General features: G+C 36.6%; 1 protein-coding gene across 14 annotated transcripts in view; it reads left to right on the forward strand.

The window, feature by feature from the left end:
• Window positions 1–16,569, forward strand: part of ERC1 (ELKS/RAB6-interacting/CAST family member 1) — a 289,340-nt gene that overhangs the window by 109,510 nt on the left and 163,261 nt on the right. For 7 of the 14 annotated variants that reach the window (XR_004357059.1, XM_032687654.1, XM_032687661.1 and 4 more), the window contains 3 exons: window positions 1,083–1,223; window positions 5,659–5,694; window positions 14,006–14,199. Coding sequence is in view for 11 of the 14 variants with exons in the window: in XM_032687654.1 (XP_032543545.1) it covers window positions 1,083–1,223; window positions 5,659–5,694; window positions 14,006–14,199 (371 nt within the window). In the remaining 3 variants the exon portion in view is untranslated. The remainder of the gene's footprint in view (window positions 1–1,082; window positions 1,224–5,658; window positions 5,695–14,005; window positions 14,200–16,569) is intronic. The other 7 variants (XR_004357060.1, XR_004357061.1, XM_032687657.1 and 4 more) reach the window with 1 other exon arrangement.

Consider the following 16,569-nt stretch of genomic DNA (forward strand, 5'->3'; position numbering starts at 1 on the left):
GTTGACCAGCAGCACAGATCTGTTGTGACGGAATTGTTTGTTGTATATGTTTGTTCTATATTTGAGATGAAGAAAACTGTTACTTTATAGCAGTTGTCCTTCAACAAAGCTTATCTAGTAAAACATGGTATTTGAGAATTTACAAAGCATAAATGTTTCAGAACCACCTTTTCAGGGATAGCAGCCATGCCCTTATTTGCAGCAGTTAATCGTGTTAGTCGTGAATGACTGACGGTCAGTGACAGCATTGACCAGAGCTGTGCTTATGGACAACTGAAGGCAGAGAACAGGCTTGTTCCTGTCTAAATGTAGGGAGGAAAGGACAGAGGCTGATCAAAACTATGTGTGCCTAAAGCATGAGGGTAATGTTTATTCCTAATGTATTATTCCACAAAACAGCTAGTTCTTTTGACTCTCAAGTCTTTTCTTGATTAATTAAGTTGATTGTTGGTAATGAGTAAGTTGGCCAGACAAATGAACTTAATTATATGAGAGAAATATAAGTGCTCTCTGTTCCTCTCTTGTGTACTTACAATCTTTTTTCAAAACTCAAAGTAAAACAATATAAAAACTACGTACCCAGGAAGTACTAAGATTTTTGTCTACATAGAAATCAGCATTTGACAGGAAGAAACCTGACCCAAAAATGGCTTGGAAAGCAAGGAGTTGAGATGTCTTCTGGAGTTAGGTAGCATGAATCAGTTCACTCCATGGAAGGTGTATACAGAAAATCTTTGAACCCTTTCAGTGGCTAAATCTGCTAACCATGTACAATTTTAAATACAATTTTATTGAAAACAATTTTTTCTTAAACATGACTGCCACTGGAGCACAAGTACCAGTTTACAGAATCATCCATCTTTCAAAATTATTTTATGATTAATTAAGACAATGTTGTATTTTGATCCTGAAAACCTGAATTAAATCAAGCTGTCTTAAGTCAGTGTCATGAACATGCTGAAAAAGTATGTTGTTCAAAATTGGATCCTGAACATAGTGTGAAGGGATAGAAAAAAAATAAAGACAGAAAAGAAACTAGCTGTTGCACTTACTTGATAGTTATTTCATATCTTTTAATTTAGACATCACTGTTGGATCTGAAGGAACATGCTTCATCATTAGCTTCATCAGGACTGAAGAAAGATTCAAGACTGAAGACACTAGAAATTGCATTAGAACAGAAAAAGGAAGAATGTTTGAAGATGGAAACTCAATTGAAAAAGGTAATTCATGTTTACGTTGTGTTGTAAGCATACAGTGCTAAACACATTGGCCATGTCTACAGAGAAAACTTTGGAACCTAAGAGCAAATTCTTGGAATTGTTTTCCTGCAGGAACTGTGAAGGTGTGTCCATGCAAACCATATTACAAGCTGTAGTATGAAAGTAACCTTCAGACACCTGTGCTAATTTTGGAGCTCATTTACATGCAGTAGCAGTGCTACTGGCTTTTTTTTTTTTAACAGGTACTAGGAATTAAAGGCTTAGTCTTCTTCAGTGTGGTTCATAGCAGTAATTATACCATTAAACTGGTGTGAAACCTAAAAAAATAACAGCTAGACATTTCACATACCAATTATCAGTGCTTACAGGTGTTAATGTGATAAATTCGGGTACTTGATTGGCCCAGCCTGTAGGAAAGCATAAAAACAAATGAAAAGAATATGTCACCAGTGAAGTTTGTGGTCTTTTGTTTTAATCTCATTGCCAGTCACTGCTGATATATTGGTAGGATTTTGCTGTTCAGAAGAATAGTACTCTATAACAAGCAAGCTAATTCATTTGAACAGCATCTTTGGGTTATGTTTGCATTGCCTTCTTTATTTTAACTGTGAGTAGCATAAATGCTGCACTGTTGAGAGAAACATTTGTTTGCTTTTAATTATTTGATTTTAAAAGAGCTGTGATGAAGAAGCACAAAACACTCTAACCAAAATAGTGATAACTCTTCTGTTTATAGAATTAGAACTAGACAAGATGTACCAGGTTTTAAAAGAAATTTAAGTCTTGGATTGTGGAGTTCTAACTGCTGCTTTACATCTAACTGGGAAGAGGAGTGCCCATGCTCTAGTTTGGAGCTCTGTCCTAGTTCCTTAAATGAATCTGAGATCAAATTTTGAGTCTTCAGTTAAGACCTGTTTAGGATTCCTGTTGTGTTGGTGTAAAGTGTGTCTTAATGCACCTGAGAACTCTGTATAAGTGAAACTCTATATATGTATATATAGATCCATGTTTGTCCGTAGTTCTATCACACAAAATAAACAGTTCTGTTACTCAGCATCAACAGAGCCCAGTAGCAACAAAAGATAATTGTACACAAATTTGTTGGTCACACAGGCTCTTTTCAGTGGGTGAGTATTTCAGAAGTCCTAAAGGACCTTTTCACTTTGAATTCTCTGTCATGAGTTGCAGCTTCATCTTGTGTCAATGTGTTACTGGTAATGAGTTGAGGAATCTATTGGAACTAAGATTTTCCAAAGTTTGTTAGGGCAATTGGATGATAGTATTAGTTTGTAGGTAGACACCTGCAGTGGAGACTGTTATAATCACTTCAAGATGATTCTTTTCCTGAGGGTTAAAAGGGGAAAATAGCTCAAATGTAAAGGGCACTATTAATTGTACAGGAGAGATATAGGACAAATAACTGTATTCTTAATTTGGTTCTGAGAAAAATAGTGAATATAAACTTCTTGTAAGCACAAATAAGATTTGCATCTTCTCACCCAAAGAAGCTACCTAAATCATTGTCAGGATGGTTCAAGTTCTACAACAGAAGAAAATTGATAGGCTACCATTACCTATGTGCAATATAAAACCCTTCCCTAATACTCTGGTTATCTGCTCCGCTGCTTCAGGCATTATTGTTTACTAGGACTTTTGGACCATTGTTTCCTGTGCAGAGACCCTAAAGTACCCTCTCAAGTCCTACAGTGACAAAATCATCAATACTTTGTTCCTTTTTTAAGTACTGTGTTATATTGGGCTACTGCATTCTTCTGATTAAAGGGAAAATTCAAATTCTATGGGAAGATTTTTTGGTGATAAGAAGTCAGTTTACAATGACTTTTTTTATAGGAATCTAACCTCAGGACCCAGGTATGCAGTAATTAACTGCATTTGCTTTCCTCAGGTTGAACAAAAGGGCCCACTTCTACCACTGATCTTCCTTGCTTTCTAGAACCAAGTCATGGTTACTCTTAGTTACTCAAGAAAATATAGTAAACATTCACTTGAATATGTTTTATACTTAGGAGTAACTTTAGATATTTCTTTAATAACCTTTTGTCCAACTGTTTTTAGTTTCCCAGAGGTTTGTTTGGGTTTTTTTTTTTGTAACTTGCACAGAAGTAAAAAAAAATGTATTTTTAAAGACTTTCTCTTTTTAATGCATTGCAGTTATTTATTCAGGCAGTTTGACATTTTCAAGATGGATTAGTTCCTTCTCATCCCTGAAACAATTATGACAGATAATCCAGCTCCATTTTAAAACTTCAGTTTTACACATCTGCATTGTTAACCATTGCAAATAATGGTCATAATTAGCCTTAAAACTAATGGCTACATAAGAGCATTCCGTTTAAAACTGAATTAGAGGTTCATTCTGTTGAGAATTATCTTAGTGCAGATTTGCATAAGACACAGGCAGGAAGGAAGCTCTTGTGTGCCTCTTAACAATAAATGGCTAAAAGCTTTTTCTTTTAGGTTGTTTCCCTTACTGTTTGAACAGAGATGTGTCTAACATCAGTCTTGTTTGCCTTGCCTCTTATTTCCAGTGAACAGTTCGAGTACTTTCAGTTAAATCTATTGGCTTCATAAGTTAAGAGGCTGACAGAAGAGACTGAATTGGACTACTGTTAAGCTATTAGATAAAAAAGATTTGGGCAGTCCTTGGAAAAAACTCTTGCTAAATCTCCAAACAGTAAGCCTCTGAGAAATCATGAACCACGCAAACTTCCACTTTTTCTGTAAAAGAGATTTAATTTTGCGCTAAACTGAAATATTATTAGCCAAGTGGAGTGCAGGTGTGCTGAAAAGATGCTGATATTATTTTTTTTTCCATGTCAGTCTCCAGTGTCTGACTTGAGGTGTCCACTTCTCGTTGTTACTATTCCTCTTCTCGCTAATAACTATTTTATACTGATCCTTGTCTTAGAGACTAAAACTGCAGTTTTTCATATTCTTCCCCCCCCCCCCAAATAATACTACTATAGTTATGCCAATTTGTGAGCTTAATATTCCAATTATTCCACTGTCACTGCTTCTGTGCTCAGTTGTCAGCCTTCTGCCAGCAGGAGATACTGCGGGAGGTTGTGAATGCTGAAAGCAACCATAGATAGATCCCTGTTGAGTTTACATGGCCTGGTGTCCTGTTTTCCTTTTAGCTGAGATGGAATCATTAGAGGCAAATCACACACAGGGGGTTCTCTCCCTGTTTTTATGTGAAGTGGTTTTATGCTGTGTTTTTCTTTTCCTTAGGAAACTCTTTTTCCAAGCTCCTATTTTAATGTAATAATTTTATAGTGAAAAAGTTTTCCTTTAGTTGCTTTTCTTCAGGATACTCTTTTCCCAGCTTTTTCTGTCTTGTCTTTCCCAGCCAGTATACTTTCTTTCTTTTTGTTTTTCTAATTTGGAAGAGACCAACTAGTATCAGAAGTTGTTCCAGCAAAGATAAGTGGATTTTTGTCCATCTTAATTTCCATTGCATAGTTTTTCTCCCTATAGGTATACTCCTTATTTTTAGGGAAAAGAAATTGTCCAAAACCATATGTTAACAAACTTCCCCTTGGTGCAGTTCTAGGAACTGTTCATCAGAGAATGTTAGCAGTGATTCCCTGCCAGGAAAATACCTCTGGATTCAACAGACTCACTCAGAGGGTGTTTGGGTTTTGGGGTTTTTTTCTGCTGTGGTGTTCTTTTTTCAAGTTCAGGAGGATAGTATCTTTCAAAAAACAGGAGAAAAAATTACTGAATGAAGTGTTCACCAAATTCTAACCTTTCTCAAGACTTACTTGACTTATCTAATACAAACCCTGGTGCTTTTTATTTTTGTGAACATGGATTTCCTGTCACAACTGAAAATATTGCTGATAATATTGGTAGATGAAACAGAAATACTGGCTTTTGTTCTCAGCTGATGGGGTGTTTTTTGAAGAAGGGACAGTAAATGATGTATTCAACATAGAAAGAAAAAGGCTACCAGGGAAATCAGGATGTCTTGTAACAGTAAAAGTAAAAACCCAGCAATTGTTGTTCAGTGTTCAGATAGTGTCAGTTACTGAATTAACTTTCTAAACCATTTAGCTGTCTGGAAATTGATACAAGGGAAGCACTACAAATCAAAGTCCTTCTCAATCTGTGAAACTCATCTGTAAACCCACAGAACTATGTTAAATATGTGGGGACTGGGCAAATCTGTTAAACTGAAAAATCAAGGTGAAGTTTGGAACTTGCATGAGGGTAACTCTCCATATTTCTCCTGTTTCAAAAGCTGATTAGTAATGCATGCTAAAACCACTAATTAAGATTCTGTCGTCTCAGTAAACTAATGTTGCAGCTATTATTTTAAATTCTTTTCTTGTTGCATCTTTTCTTTTTCTCTCTCACACTGTTCTATCCCAAATTTTCTCCATCTTTTCCTATCTTCTTTCTCCCTTTTTAGCACCCTGAAGTTTTATTGAGTCATCCATCCAAGCTAGTAAGTTCCCTGGCAACCTGAGAGGCTGTTGCCAGGCATATTTAATTTTTTGTGTTGCATGTGCATTCACCTGTGCTTTTATATTTGGGCCAACACAGAGTATATTGTTGAATTACTTTAGTAGTAGGTATGGATAGTATGGATACAAACAAAATGCTGTGGTATATCTGACCAGTCATGTTCAGAAAAGCTTTCTGAGATGTTTTCACTGTTTGACTGCGTTGGTCTAACTGCATTTCTGTTTGGTCAGCTTAATACTGTGTCAATGCTTTTGTTTCCCTTTGCTGCTGATGCTTAAACTGTCTTGTAGCTTTTCTGTCGTCTCCATTGTCTGTGCATTTGCAGAGCAAGAATGTAGAACTTCCATGCAAATCAAGCTTCTTGCATGAAAGTATTCTGTAACACGATGTACAGCAGCGCATTAGAAATAACAATTAAGTTACAGCAAGTAAGAGAGTGCTTAAAAACTTGTGTAACCATTAAGCTCGCTAGTACTATGTCAGTTTAATTTTGGATCCTATTACCAGCCTCCTGTTTGATGTCAAAGAGCACTCCTGTTGAGGAGTGTTTGTATAATAATATCTTGACACCGTAAATTACGTAATCCAAGATGGTTTTCATGAGAGATTTCTTTTGTGGCTCTGTGCATAAAAAATGGTGTTACAAAACTTTCATGAGTCTGATACCTGTGTAACTCCTGACAATGTTCAGGGTAAATGTAGCTGTCTATTCTGACAATCATTGTCTGAGGGTCAGAGAATTGCTGGTGCTTGCAATAGTCCAGTTTTAGTGGCATCCCATATTAGAAATTATTTTAATAGAGCAGATAATACAATGCATTTATGGGACTAGATTTGTGAAGAGGATTGTGCTGTGCAGTAGAAAATTCTCTTAGAATGCACTAGGGCACAGAGACTCCTACACTGCATTTTGAATTATTTATTATATGTAAAAACAGACATTAATAAATATTTTAAGGTGTTTGGTGCACAAAGAAAAAACCAAACAATTTTCTTGAAGGTTAGTAGGTGTGGCGTGGATATGGTCAGTGGATAAAGATATCTTATAAAGTTAGTGGATATGGCATTTGAAGTATATAATTATTTAGTATTTCACAACGGAAAATATTTTTCCCCAAGTTTTGTGTGTTCAGATATGAAAAACAGATTCAAGTGTTTTCTCATAAATGGATACATTCCCCCACTTTAAAATAATTTTCCAAACTCCAAACCTACAGATTAAGTTGTTACAGCCCATTACTAAACTTGTTTAGTGCATCCTGTTCAATAGACTCTTTATCAATTGTTTCTGGTTTTGCAAAACCTTTTAAATCTTTAAGCTAAAGTTTCTTACGTTTTTTGCTTCAGTCTGAGATTTTTATTTGGTTTTGTCTTTTTGAAAGAAACTCAGCCATAGCAACTGTTTCCTGGAACAGAAATATGTTGGGTTTAGTCATTTTTTAACACTAGTAATTTTTCATTCAAAGATTTTATCCTTATACCAGATTTTGATGCTCCTGTTTAAATCTATCTAAACCAATTAAAGGTTAAATGCATTATTTATTTGTTTGTGCTCAGTAGGAAGCTAGATTAGCAATGAAACTTCCCAAATATTCCACCTGCACTGATTTTACCCCATCCTGAAAAGGGAGGAAGACCTTTCCGTTGTCTCTATCCATTGTCACAGCCTCTCTCCTAGGTCTGCCCATTTGACAGGTGGCAGCAATACCAAGTAGACCATTCACCAGTTACCATTCTGGTTCCAAGCAGCTGCTGGATACAAGTACAGCAGAAGCAGGAATCAACACCTCAGTGTGCAGGACACATCAGGAAAAACAAGGTTAAGATTGGAAGCTGGTGCTGAATGTTAGCCATGGGGAGGAGAAAACACATTGGATTTTGCTGGGAGAATGAGTACCTGGGGTTACGATGAAAATTCCACTGAACCTGGGACATGGGGAAGAAGAGAGGGTTGTATGTGAGCAGAAGACATGGGGCTACAGGTGCTGTTGGATATAACTGGAGGAAAATCTCCCAAACCTGAAAAGAAGTGATAGGAAAAGGATGAGGAGAATTGATAGATTAGTGGAATCTGCCTGGATAAGAGGAGTGGAATTTGAACCTGGCTAAATAGTGTTGATAAGAGGTTGGGAAAATGAGATATAATATGAAAAGATTATACTTGGTGCAAGTAGGCAGGAGAATTAGTGTCAGGAGAGCATATTCTCTTCAAAATCTATAATAGCATGCAAAATTTCTGAGAATTCCCATTACTTTGAAGTCAGAAAATACAAAAAGTTGGAACTAACTGTGTTTTATTCTCCAATATGATATAGCCAGTGTACAGGGTATGGTACAAGAGGCTTTGTGAAGGCCAGGTTGGATGGGGCTCTGAGCAACCTGGTCTAGTAGAAGGTGTCCCTGTCCATGGCAGAGGGATTGGAATGGTAAATGATCTTTAAGGTCCCTTCCAACCCAAACCATTCTGTGATTATATGATGGCTCTGAAAGTTCCAGTCCTGATGATGCTTCATGACAATGTCAGCATCTTCTCATGCAGGGGAAAGTTGGAGAGGTTTTCTCCCTGCATTTCTTATACCTAAAAAATTTAAACTTACCTGCTGTACCCCTCCCAGAAACCTTGCTAAGATAACACTCACTTTGAAAAATTAAATATCCAAAAGCTGGGAAACGACCAGTGCCACGTTGTGTGGTCTTTCTCATTTTTCACTGTGAGGTAGTTGTTACAGCATTTTATAACTAAATTATTGTCTGCTAGGCTCTTGCTGGCTTCAGTATTGCATGACAAATGCTCCAAGAGCGAGCCAGAGATATACGAGGGAGATGGTAATCATCTAGAGAAATTAGATGATCAAATTTTTTTTAGTAGTAGGAAAGCACTGAGTGAATAAGGCAGGATATTGTTGCGTTTCATTTCTTCCCCCTGCACAACAGGTATAATAACACATCCTCATTTCCCACTGGTGATGTTATGAAGTTGATTAGTTACTATTTGCCAAAAAATAGCCTGCAGTCATGATTAGCATGATAGAAAGAAAATTGGGGAAATATTTTTTTTTGTCGTTTTGCAATTTAAAAGAAACCAAGTATAGAGCCATACACTGAATGTCCAAAAGCAGGTCCTGAATATCTGATCGTTACTTGAGTTCTGTTTCTGTAAAATAGTAGTAGCCTGTGGTCAGGTGAATAAAGTCCAGATCAGAGGAGGCAGGTGAGGGGGTTGAAGTTTGCTCATAAAGACAGACATTCCCTGAACATTTCCCTTCTGTCTTTATACATTGTTTGTGTTTTTGTAAATTCCAAAGAGAGCAAATTTTCAATGTCTAATAACAACTATGGAACTGATATCTTTCTGAAGAGATTACTTTTTTAAGTGATAGTAATTGCCTTCTCTTGAGGCATCTTCCCGTCTTTATAATTTTTTATAAAGAAAATAATTTGTTTATGAAGTGATTCCAACATTATTCGGTGTCAAAAATTTGGAGTTACATTAACAAAGACTAACCATTTAAAGATGGTTAAAAGACAACAAATAACTCTTTGTGACAGACTCAAGTTTACAGTGCATAGTGTATGAGAGAATTTCCTGAGCCTTTTGCTTCCATTACAGCCTTCTCAAAAAGCTTTCTTACAATATGTGGTGTGCAGAGCCTTGGAACTAAAGGAAGAGAAAGTCTGGTTGTTTTTTAAATTTGTAATTCTATTGAAGCTAATAAAGACAATAGAAGGCAGCACAAATGTCTTATCAATTGAATTGCTGCCTTCATCATATGAAAAGTACAGAAAGTGAGTATGTGTGTTTGTCTTTTGCAGTAAATAGTCATAATATATTTTTGTATTTGTGTGTGCATTTATTATTTTTAGGAGACATGAGGCACCCTTGGAGGTAGGAGGGTGGATTAAAATGGGATTTCAGGTTCTTGGGAACTTCCACTTTGTGGCCAAAAGTTCTTGGCAATATTTATATGTGAAATGTTAAAATGAATTTACTGTCTCAATTCATAGGTAAAAGTAGAAAGTGTTTGCTGTGAATTATTTGCTGTTTGATTTAGTTAATCTTTTAGGAATATTGATTTGGAATCTTAGTCATAATGTTTGGAATTTTTATTTACATTTTAGAACCTTTACATTGGATCTGTGCTATTGTTTTCTTCCCTGCTTCTGGGATGCTTTAAGCTGTGTAAGATTACCTTTCCTCTTAATAAAGAGGGGTTTGGCACGAGAAATATCAACTTAGAAAATTCTTTTTAATGTGTTTTGTCTTCCTCTTCTCTCCATCTGTAAATAGTGGTTATTTCTGTGAAACATTGGTCATCTTTGTTTTAGTTGTAGAAGTTGGCTTTGTCAGCTGATTTTCTGTGGAAGCAATAGAAATTATAGTACATTTATTTGAGGAACAATCACTCTTTCTTATATTTCTTAGGTACCTGAAGCACTCACCCCATCACTTACCACATTCCAGATGGGAAATGATGGCTAAGAGCAGGAAAGCAGAAAGCTATTAAACCACCTTTTAGTTTATAGTCCCTCTTAAGAACTGTGAGAGCATATCCAGAGTAGTGAGCTTAAACTATTCTCTGTCCTGAACCACTTAGAATTTGAAACTGAATTCACACTGGCAAAGATTAATACTGATCAGATGAGCTTTGCTAGTGAAAACATAGTTTAAGAAAGTGCTGCTTTCTAGCTGAAATGTGGCTGTGTTTCTTAGGCAGATCAATGCAGAATGAAACATGCAGATGTGGTTGTGCTTTTGAAAGTAGCTTAAATTCACCTGTTTGACTCCACACAGGAACAGACTTAGAGAGCTAATGATGGGATCATAGTAACAGTTAAGGGGTTTAAAATAGCCTATATTGAGGTAAACTCCATGACCTGTGCAGAATCTTGTTTGTCAGAGGAGAAAGAGCAGTGTTCCCTTCACCCTAAGCAAGCTGCTTTTTAAATTTATATAATCTTCATTATACTTTTTTAATGCATTTTCACATTTGTTTGTAACTATATTAAGAGACCGCAGATTTACAGATACTGTGTCAGGCAGAGATGGAAGTCGAACTTATTGAAATATACTTCTTAGAGTCTCATAATACAGAAGAAACTCTTACTGCATTTGTCATTTTATATGTTGACTCTGTTTCAAAAATGAAATTACTACTTATTTTGGAATTTTTGTACACCTTTGGTGGGTAGGAGAAGTTGTATGTGGGGGTTTTTTACTGTGAATATAGGAATTCGTTATGTGAGTTTAACTTTTTGGTTAAAAAAAAAAACCACAACCAAACTGATGAATTATTTTGCACAATGTTGCATTGGGAAGGTAGCCAATTTCCCGTGTTCCAGATCTTGATGTGAGTTTGTGGGAAACCTCTAAATGCACTGGTTTTCTCTCCTATACAATAAATGAATCCAGTAGGATTTTAGATATGGTCATGAAACACGTATTTTGTACAAAACCCACAAAATGGACCAAAGGCACTCAGTCAGTAATTCTCGACTCAGGAAGTGGTCTCCAGTTTACACCATATCACATAACGTTCTCTTTGTGTTAGGTGAAAGTATCCATACTTATGTTGCATTATATACAAATAACATGTGTTACGTGTCTTAACTAATAATTTATGTCGTGTAAATAGCCCTTTGGTTCTATAAGAACCAGACATACTGACTTGTTGGCTAATTTTCTAAAAAAGAAAATTTATTTCCTCTTCTCGGTAGTGTCTCTTGGGTTGTTGTGGAGATGCTTTTATTAGCAGAGTAATATAAATCAGGACTGTTCTGACAGTAGAATTGCATTAGCTCTTATAACTTCTTTTGAATCAGTTTAATAAGCCAGGCTAACAGCCCAACTTTGTTTTTTCTTTTTTTTTAAAGGAGTTTCTTGATTATCTGATCATGTATTTTGGATGACTTTAAAGAGCCTGGAGGAGTATTTGTTAAAACAAACAATTTGGGATGTTGGAAACATACCTAAATCCAGTGCAGAAGAATTCAGGCTCTGTGAAATCCGGACTTAACTCTATACACAGTGTCTCTTAGGAGAATATAGATACCCCCAGTAGATGTATAGGTGTCCCTCAAAACCAGTATTCCCAGTTCCCTGTAATTGGGAAGGAAAGATGGATTTTTTTCTTTGAAATTTAGGTGTGGTTGAAAAGGAAATGAAATAAAATATTTCAGATTTCCTGCAGGTTGGAAATCCCAAAAAGGCATTTCAGAAACACCCACCAACACTCTCTTTCCAAAGCCAAGTATGTCCCCTGATGCTTGCAGCTGTTCATGGAGCTGACACACTTGTCAGGCTCACTGCTGCCATGTCCTCCTGGAGTCTGCATCCTCTTGGCAGAGCATTAATTACACTTCCACTTGCTGTAGAGAGCCCTTTCCAAGGGCGTGTAATTTGAAGTGCTTATGGGGCAGTAAGGAATCTGGAAGCATTGAGAGCCCTGACTCCTAAAGGCTTCTCAAGCTTCCAGGCTCACCAGGGATGCACTTGGGTCCGTGTCTCAGTCAGAAACTCGGAAGCAGGATTTTCAGACTTACAGTTCAGTGATGGAGGGATGTCAGGGTTTGACTTGGAAGTCACTTAGAAGTAGAGAGCCTTTTAGTCTTCCTAAATCCATTGCCTCAGGAAAGAGTTCTGTTCTTCCGTGATCTTTGGTTATCGGGCACTCCTCAGTGGGAGACCTCGGGATGGCCAGGCATTTTGTTCTAGGATAAAATACTGTACAGGTTAACCAGCTTTCTGGAATTCCTGTCTTTAAAAAAAAAAAATAAAGCCAAAACAGTTTAGTATTGACCCCAAGGTGGGAGCTGCAGGGCCAAGGCCCTGGAACATGAAGCGTTCCATTGTTTGGGAAACCCAGCTCTGTCCCAAGGTCATAGTCCCAGTAAAGACAGGCATCAAGATATCCTTCAGTCCTAGAATATTCTACTCCAAGATTCTCCTGGATTTCACTAGAATGTGGCCTTGGCTTTGAAGGAGCTAATTAAAAATAAAATACTTCAAGGCAAAAATGTTGGGGTCAATGAATGGATATTTTCCTCCAGTCTTATTTTACTGAATAACTAAACAGATTTAGCCAAGTGTAGTTTTGCTGTTTGGTTCTTTGGAAGCAGCAGCTTCTAACCCTGTGTTTTATACTGCTGCAGTTCTCTCCAATTACCTTTAAAAGCAACAGAGTCCTTTACTATCAGATCCAGACTTAGTGTGCTTTGGAGCAGAACATTGGCAGCTTGTAAAACAACTTTCTGCAGCTGCACACGGTGGAGAGAAAAGTCTGTAGTCTTATTTTCTCTTGGAGGTTTGTTTCAGAGAAGAGAAAGGCCTTGATTTTGCAGGCAATCCTCATCAGCAGATTAGCTCCATCAAACCTGCTATTCACTGAAGCAAATTTGAGCAATTCTGAAATAGCTTTAGTTGATACCAAATTGCAGATCAAGATGCAGGGGGAGCATAAAAGGATAGTCCTTAGTCAGCTAGTTTAACTTCCACCATAAATACTGCATTTTCCTTGTATCTAATATGCTTGGGAACTGTTGAATTAATTTTACTAGTAAATTAGTGATGTTAATAACAAACTAAACCACTTAAAAGAAACCCAAACCATCTCTTCATTGGGATCATATAATCCACAGTCCTCTAATACTTTTTGTCCCTATATATTTCCAAGATAAATAGACAAAGACAATTTCAGGAGATAACCATAATCATATTAATCCTGGTCTATATGGCTCACATAACTAGCAAGGGCTTCAGAACACCAGCACCATCTGTGCAAATATATCTGACACTTTGCATACTGATGTAGTTATTGAAGTTATTGTAGTTATTATATTAATTGTAGTTATTAACTGATGTTTTGTTTTTGTAGATTATATAGATTATTATATATTCCTCAGGTAACTAATTCTAGAGTCCTATCCCTGTTTTAAAAGTGTATTTTAGGAACTTTTAGACTGACAGTTGCTTTTCTTTTCCAATCCTTTCAAAGAAGTTAAACTTTTTTAATATTTTCATATTTTTACCTCATTTTTATTTCGATTCTGTTTCGGATTAACAATCATTTTTAGGCTAAACTAAAAAAAATTAAATTTGTTTTAAATTTTTCTTTTCCCTGAAAGTATTTTCCCATACTTGAAAGTAGCACATGCCCCGTATATTTCTGTGTAATAATTAATCTTGCCGTTTTGAAATAGGTCTCTAGATAGCATTTTGCAGTTGTCATAGTATTTGTAAAATACATACATGTGGATGAAAGTGGTTTTTTTTTTATTGAACCTTTTTCCTACAGGCTCATGAGGCAACACTGGAGGCAAGGGCCAGCCCAGAGCTGAGTGATCGTATGCAGCAGCTGGAAAGAGAGGTAACACGGTATCGGGAGGAATCCAGCAAGGCTCAGGCTGAAGTGGATCGTCTTCTGGAAATCTTGAAAGAGATGGAAAATGAGAAGAATGATAAGGATAAGAAGATAGCAGAACTGGAGAGGTGAGAGTGGCATAAAGTTAATAGAGGAGCAAAAGAGCTGATTAAAGTTAGAGATAAGTTTCGTCTGTTTTTCTTGTCTTGAAAATTTTAGAGTGCCTATTTTGGGAAAGTCTGTTTAGAGTTTTTCTATCTTCAGTCCTTTATTGTGGTGGATTGTAAGCAAGAGGGTATCTTAATGTGTGCTTTCGCTACGTGGCTGCTCAAAAATAGGGTTACTGTAGACAGAACTAGAAGGGTAGACAGAGCTGTGAGGGAATGGAGAGGGTGGGAAAAGTTGCTGGCACTGGTGTGTTTCTAGAAGTTTGTTGTTTCGATTTCATAAATTCCTCAGGCATGGCTCTCACAAAACAAATAAGACAAATGACTTTTAAGAACTTGTCATACTAGTTACTCAGATTCTTCTGACAAGTCCATGGTAACTCTTTGTACTGGTAGGGACACAGGTAAACTCTGTCCCAGGTGAAGCCTAGTGAATAGATCTGCTTTTGTCCAAACAAAATGCGATTTGGCCCTTTTCAGCATTTTCTGTCTCTCTGTTTGGAGCCAGGGTGCTCAAGATACTTTTTCAAGACTATAATGCCCCAAACAAAAATTATGATTTATGATGTTTCCATGACATTTGTTTCACAATTATAAATAGTAGATCTTGGGAAAGACCTGATTAGATTCTGTGTTCTCACAGAACATTTTCTGGTTTTCTCACAGTGGGCCAAGAGGGAATTTCTAGGCAGTAATACCTGTTTGGGTTTTTTTGTTTACATTACCATTCACTGTGAAGAATCACGAACTTGGAACAACAAAATGGAAATTTGATTGTTCCCATTTGCCTTGTGCCAGAATAGTCTTTCTAATTTGTATCTCTTCACTATTCAACTGCTCTGCAATTTAGTGTCAGGAAAATTAGGGCAACTGAGTAGAGGACATTTCAGGTTCTGCATTTAATGGTTATTTTTAATTGGCTTGCTGATAGTCAGATTATGGGCCCCTCTGAATGATTTGAAAAACTCTTTTGTAAGGAGTCCATTCTCTTTTCCTTGAAAGTTAAAGAGCTCCGAAACAGTTCAACTTGTCATCTGGATTTCTCTCTTTTATCATTGTAAGCAACATCCTGTTGGTTTTGTTGAAGTTGTTTTGTTTGACCCAAATTCTTTATACCTATGGCTTGAACACCCAAAGGTGAGGATACATTCTTTTTGTCTTCCTTTTTTTCCTATGTGACAAGAATTTTCAGCCTATTGATACATAATGTATTCAGCAGAACATCCAGGCAATAGGTTGATAGAGCAGGTTCCTTAAATATAGACATGGAAAAGCTACATTGCAGTTACAAGTCATTTGTCTGTGTGATTTTTTTCTCTGTTCTTTTGAGGTGCCTATCTCAGGTGTGAAGTTCACCATGTCATCATCTTAGGGCATGCAAGATTAGTAGGGATCAGGTCTAAGCAGCAAATTTACCTTAGAAGTAGGGTATAGGGAAGAAATATGTTCATAGTGCCTTAATTTTTTTTCTGTGTGCAGAAGTAACTTCTATTTAGGAAAAGCAAGTCAGAAATGTGTCATTCCTCAGCCTGATTCCTAGAGGAGAGTGAAATGGCAGGAAGAGAATCTTCTTACTTATGCTTGTAATGCAAGCCTCTAATCATGACTGAGACTTGCAGCATCAAACAGTGAATAGACACATACCAGTGTCCTATAATCAAAAGTGTTTATAGTCTACAAGGGAAAAATAACAAAGAAGAGCAATGCAGATGGATCTCATTCTCTTCTACAGATAAAAGCGTTGGAACCAGTCTTCAAAGAATTAGATAGCAACTTTTTTCTTTGAAAAGATGCACTTCAAGAGATCTGCAAAGCAATTTTTGTTTTTCATGTTGCAGGGTAGTTCCTTGCTGCTTCAGCCACAGACCATACTCTTAATATGAAAATATAAAACCTCAAATGACTGGACATCATTGCATAGCAATTTGGTGAATACTTTGACTATTCAGTGTTATCCATTCCTTCTTACCACCTGATCTTCACTCTTATAAAAAAATTGAGTGGTCCTCTTCTCTTTTTAACTTGTCGTCTTTTCTACTCAGATAACATAGAATATGTTTTCTTTTATTTCTACTAATTAGAATAGGTGTATTTCAACTATATTAAAGAAAAGACTGCTTTTGTTACCATGTGATTTCCAGCAGCTGAGAAAATCAAGGGGGAAACCATCTAAGAATATTCATGTTCCACAACTAGTTCACTGTAAGTGAAACTAGAAGTCTTCAGATCTAAGGTGGATACTGTTAGTGTGGTGAATTAGCAAAGTATCAAGACTTGAAATAATTTTTCAGGTGGAACTGTAATATAATCACAGCACTGGAGAAAAGGATA

Source organism: Chiroxiphia lanceolata, chromosome 5 (genome assembly GCF_009829145.1).
Source record: "Chiroxiphia lanceolata isolate bChiLan1 chromosome 5, bChiLan1.pri, whole genome shotgun sequence".
In the NCBI taxonomy this organism is placed as follows: Eukaryota; Metazoa; Chordata; class Aves; order Passeriformes; family Pipridae; genus Chiroxiphia; species Chiroxiphia lanceolata.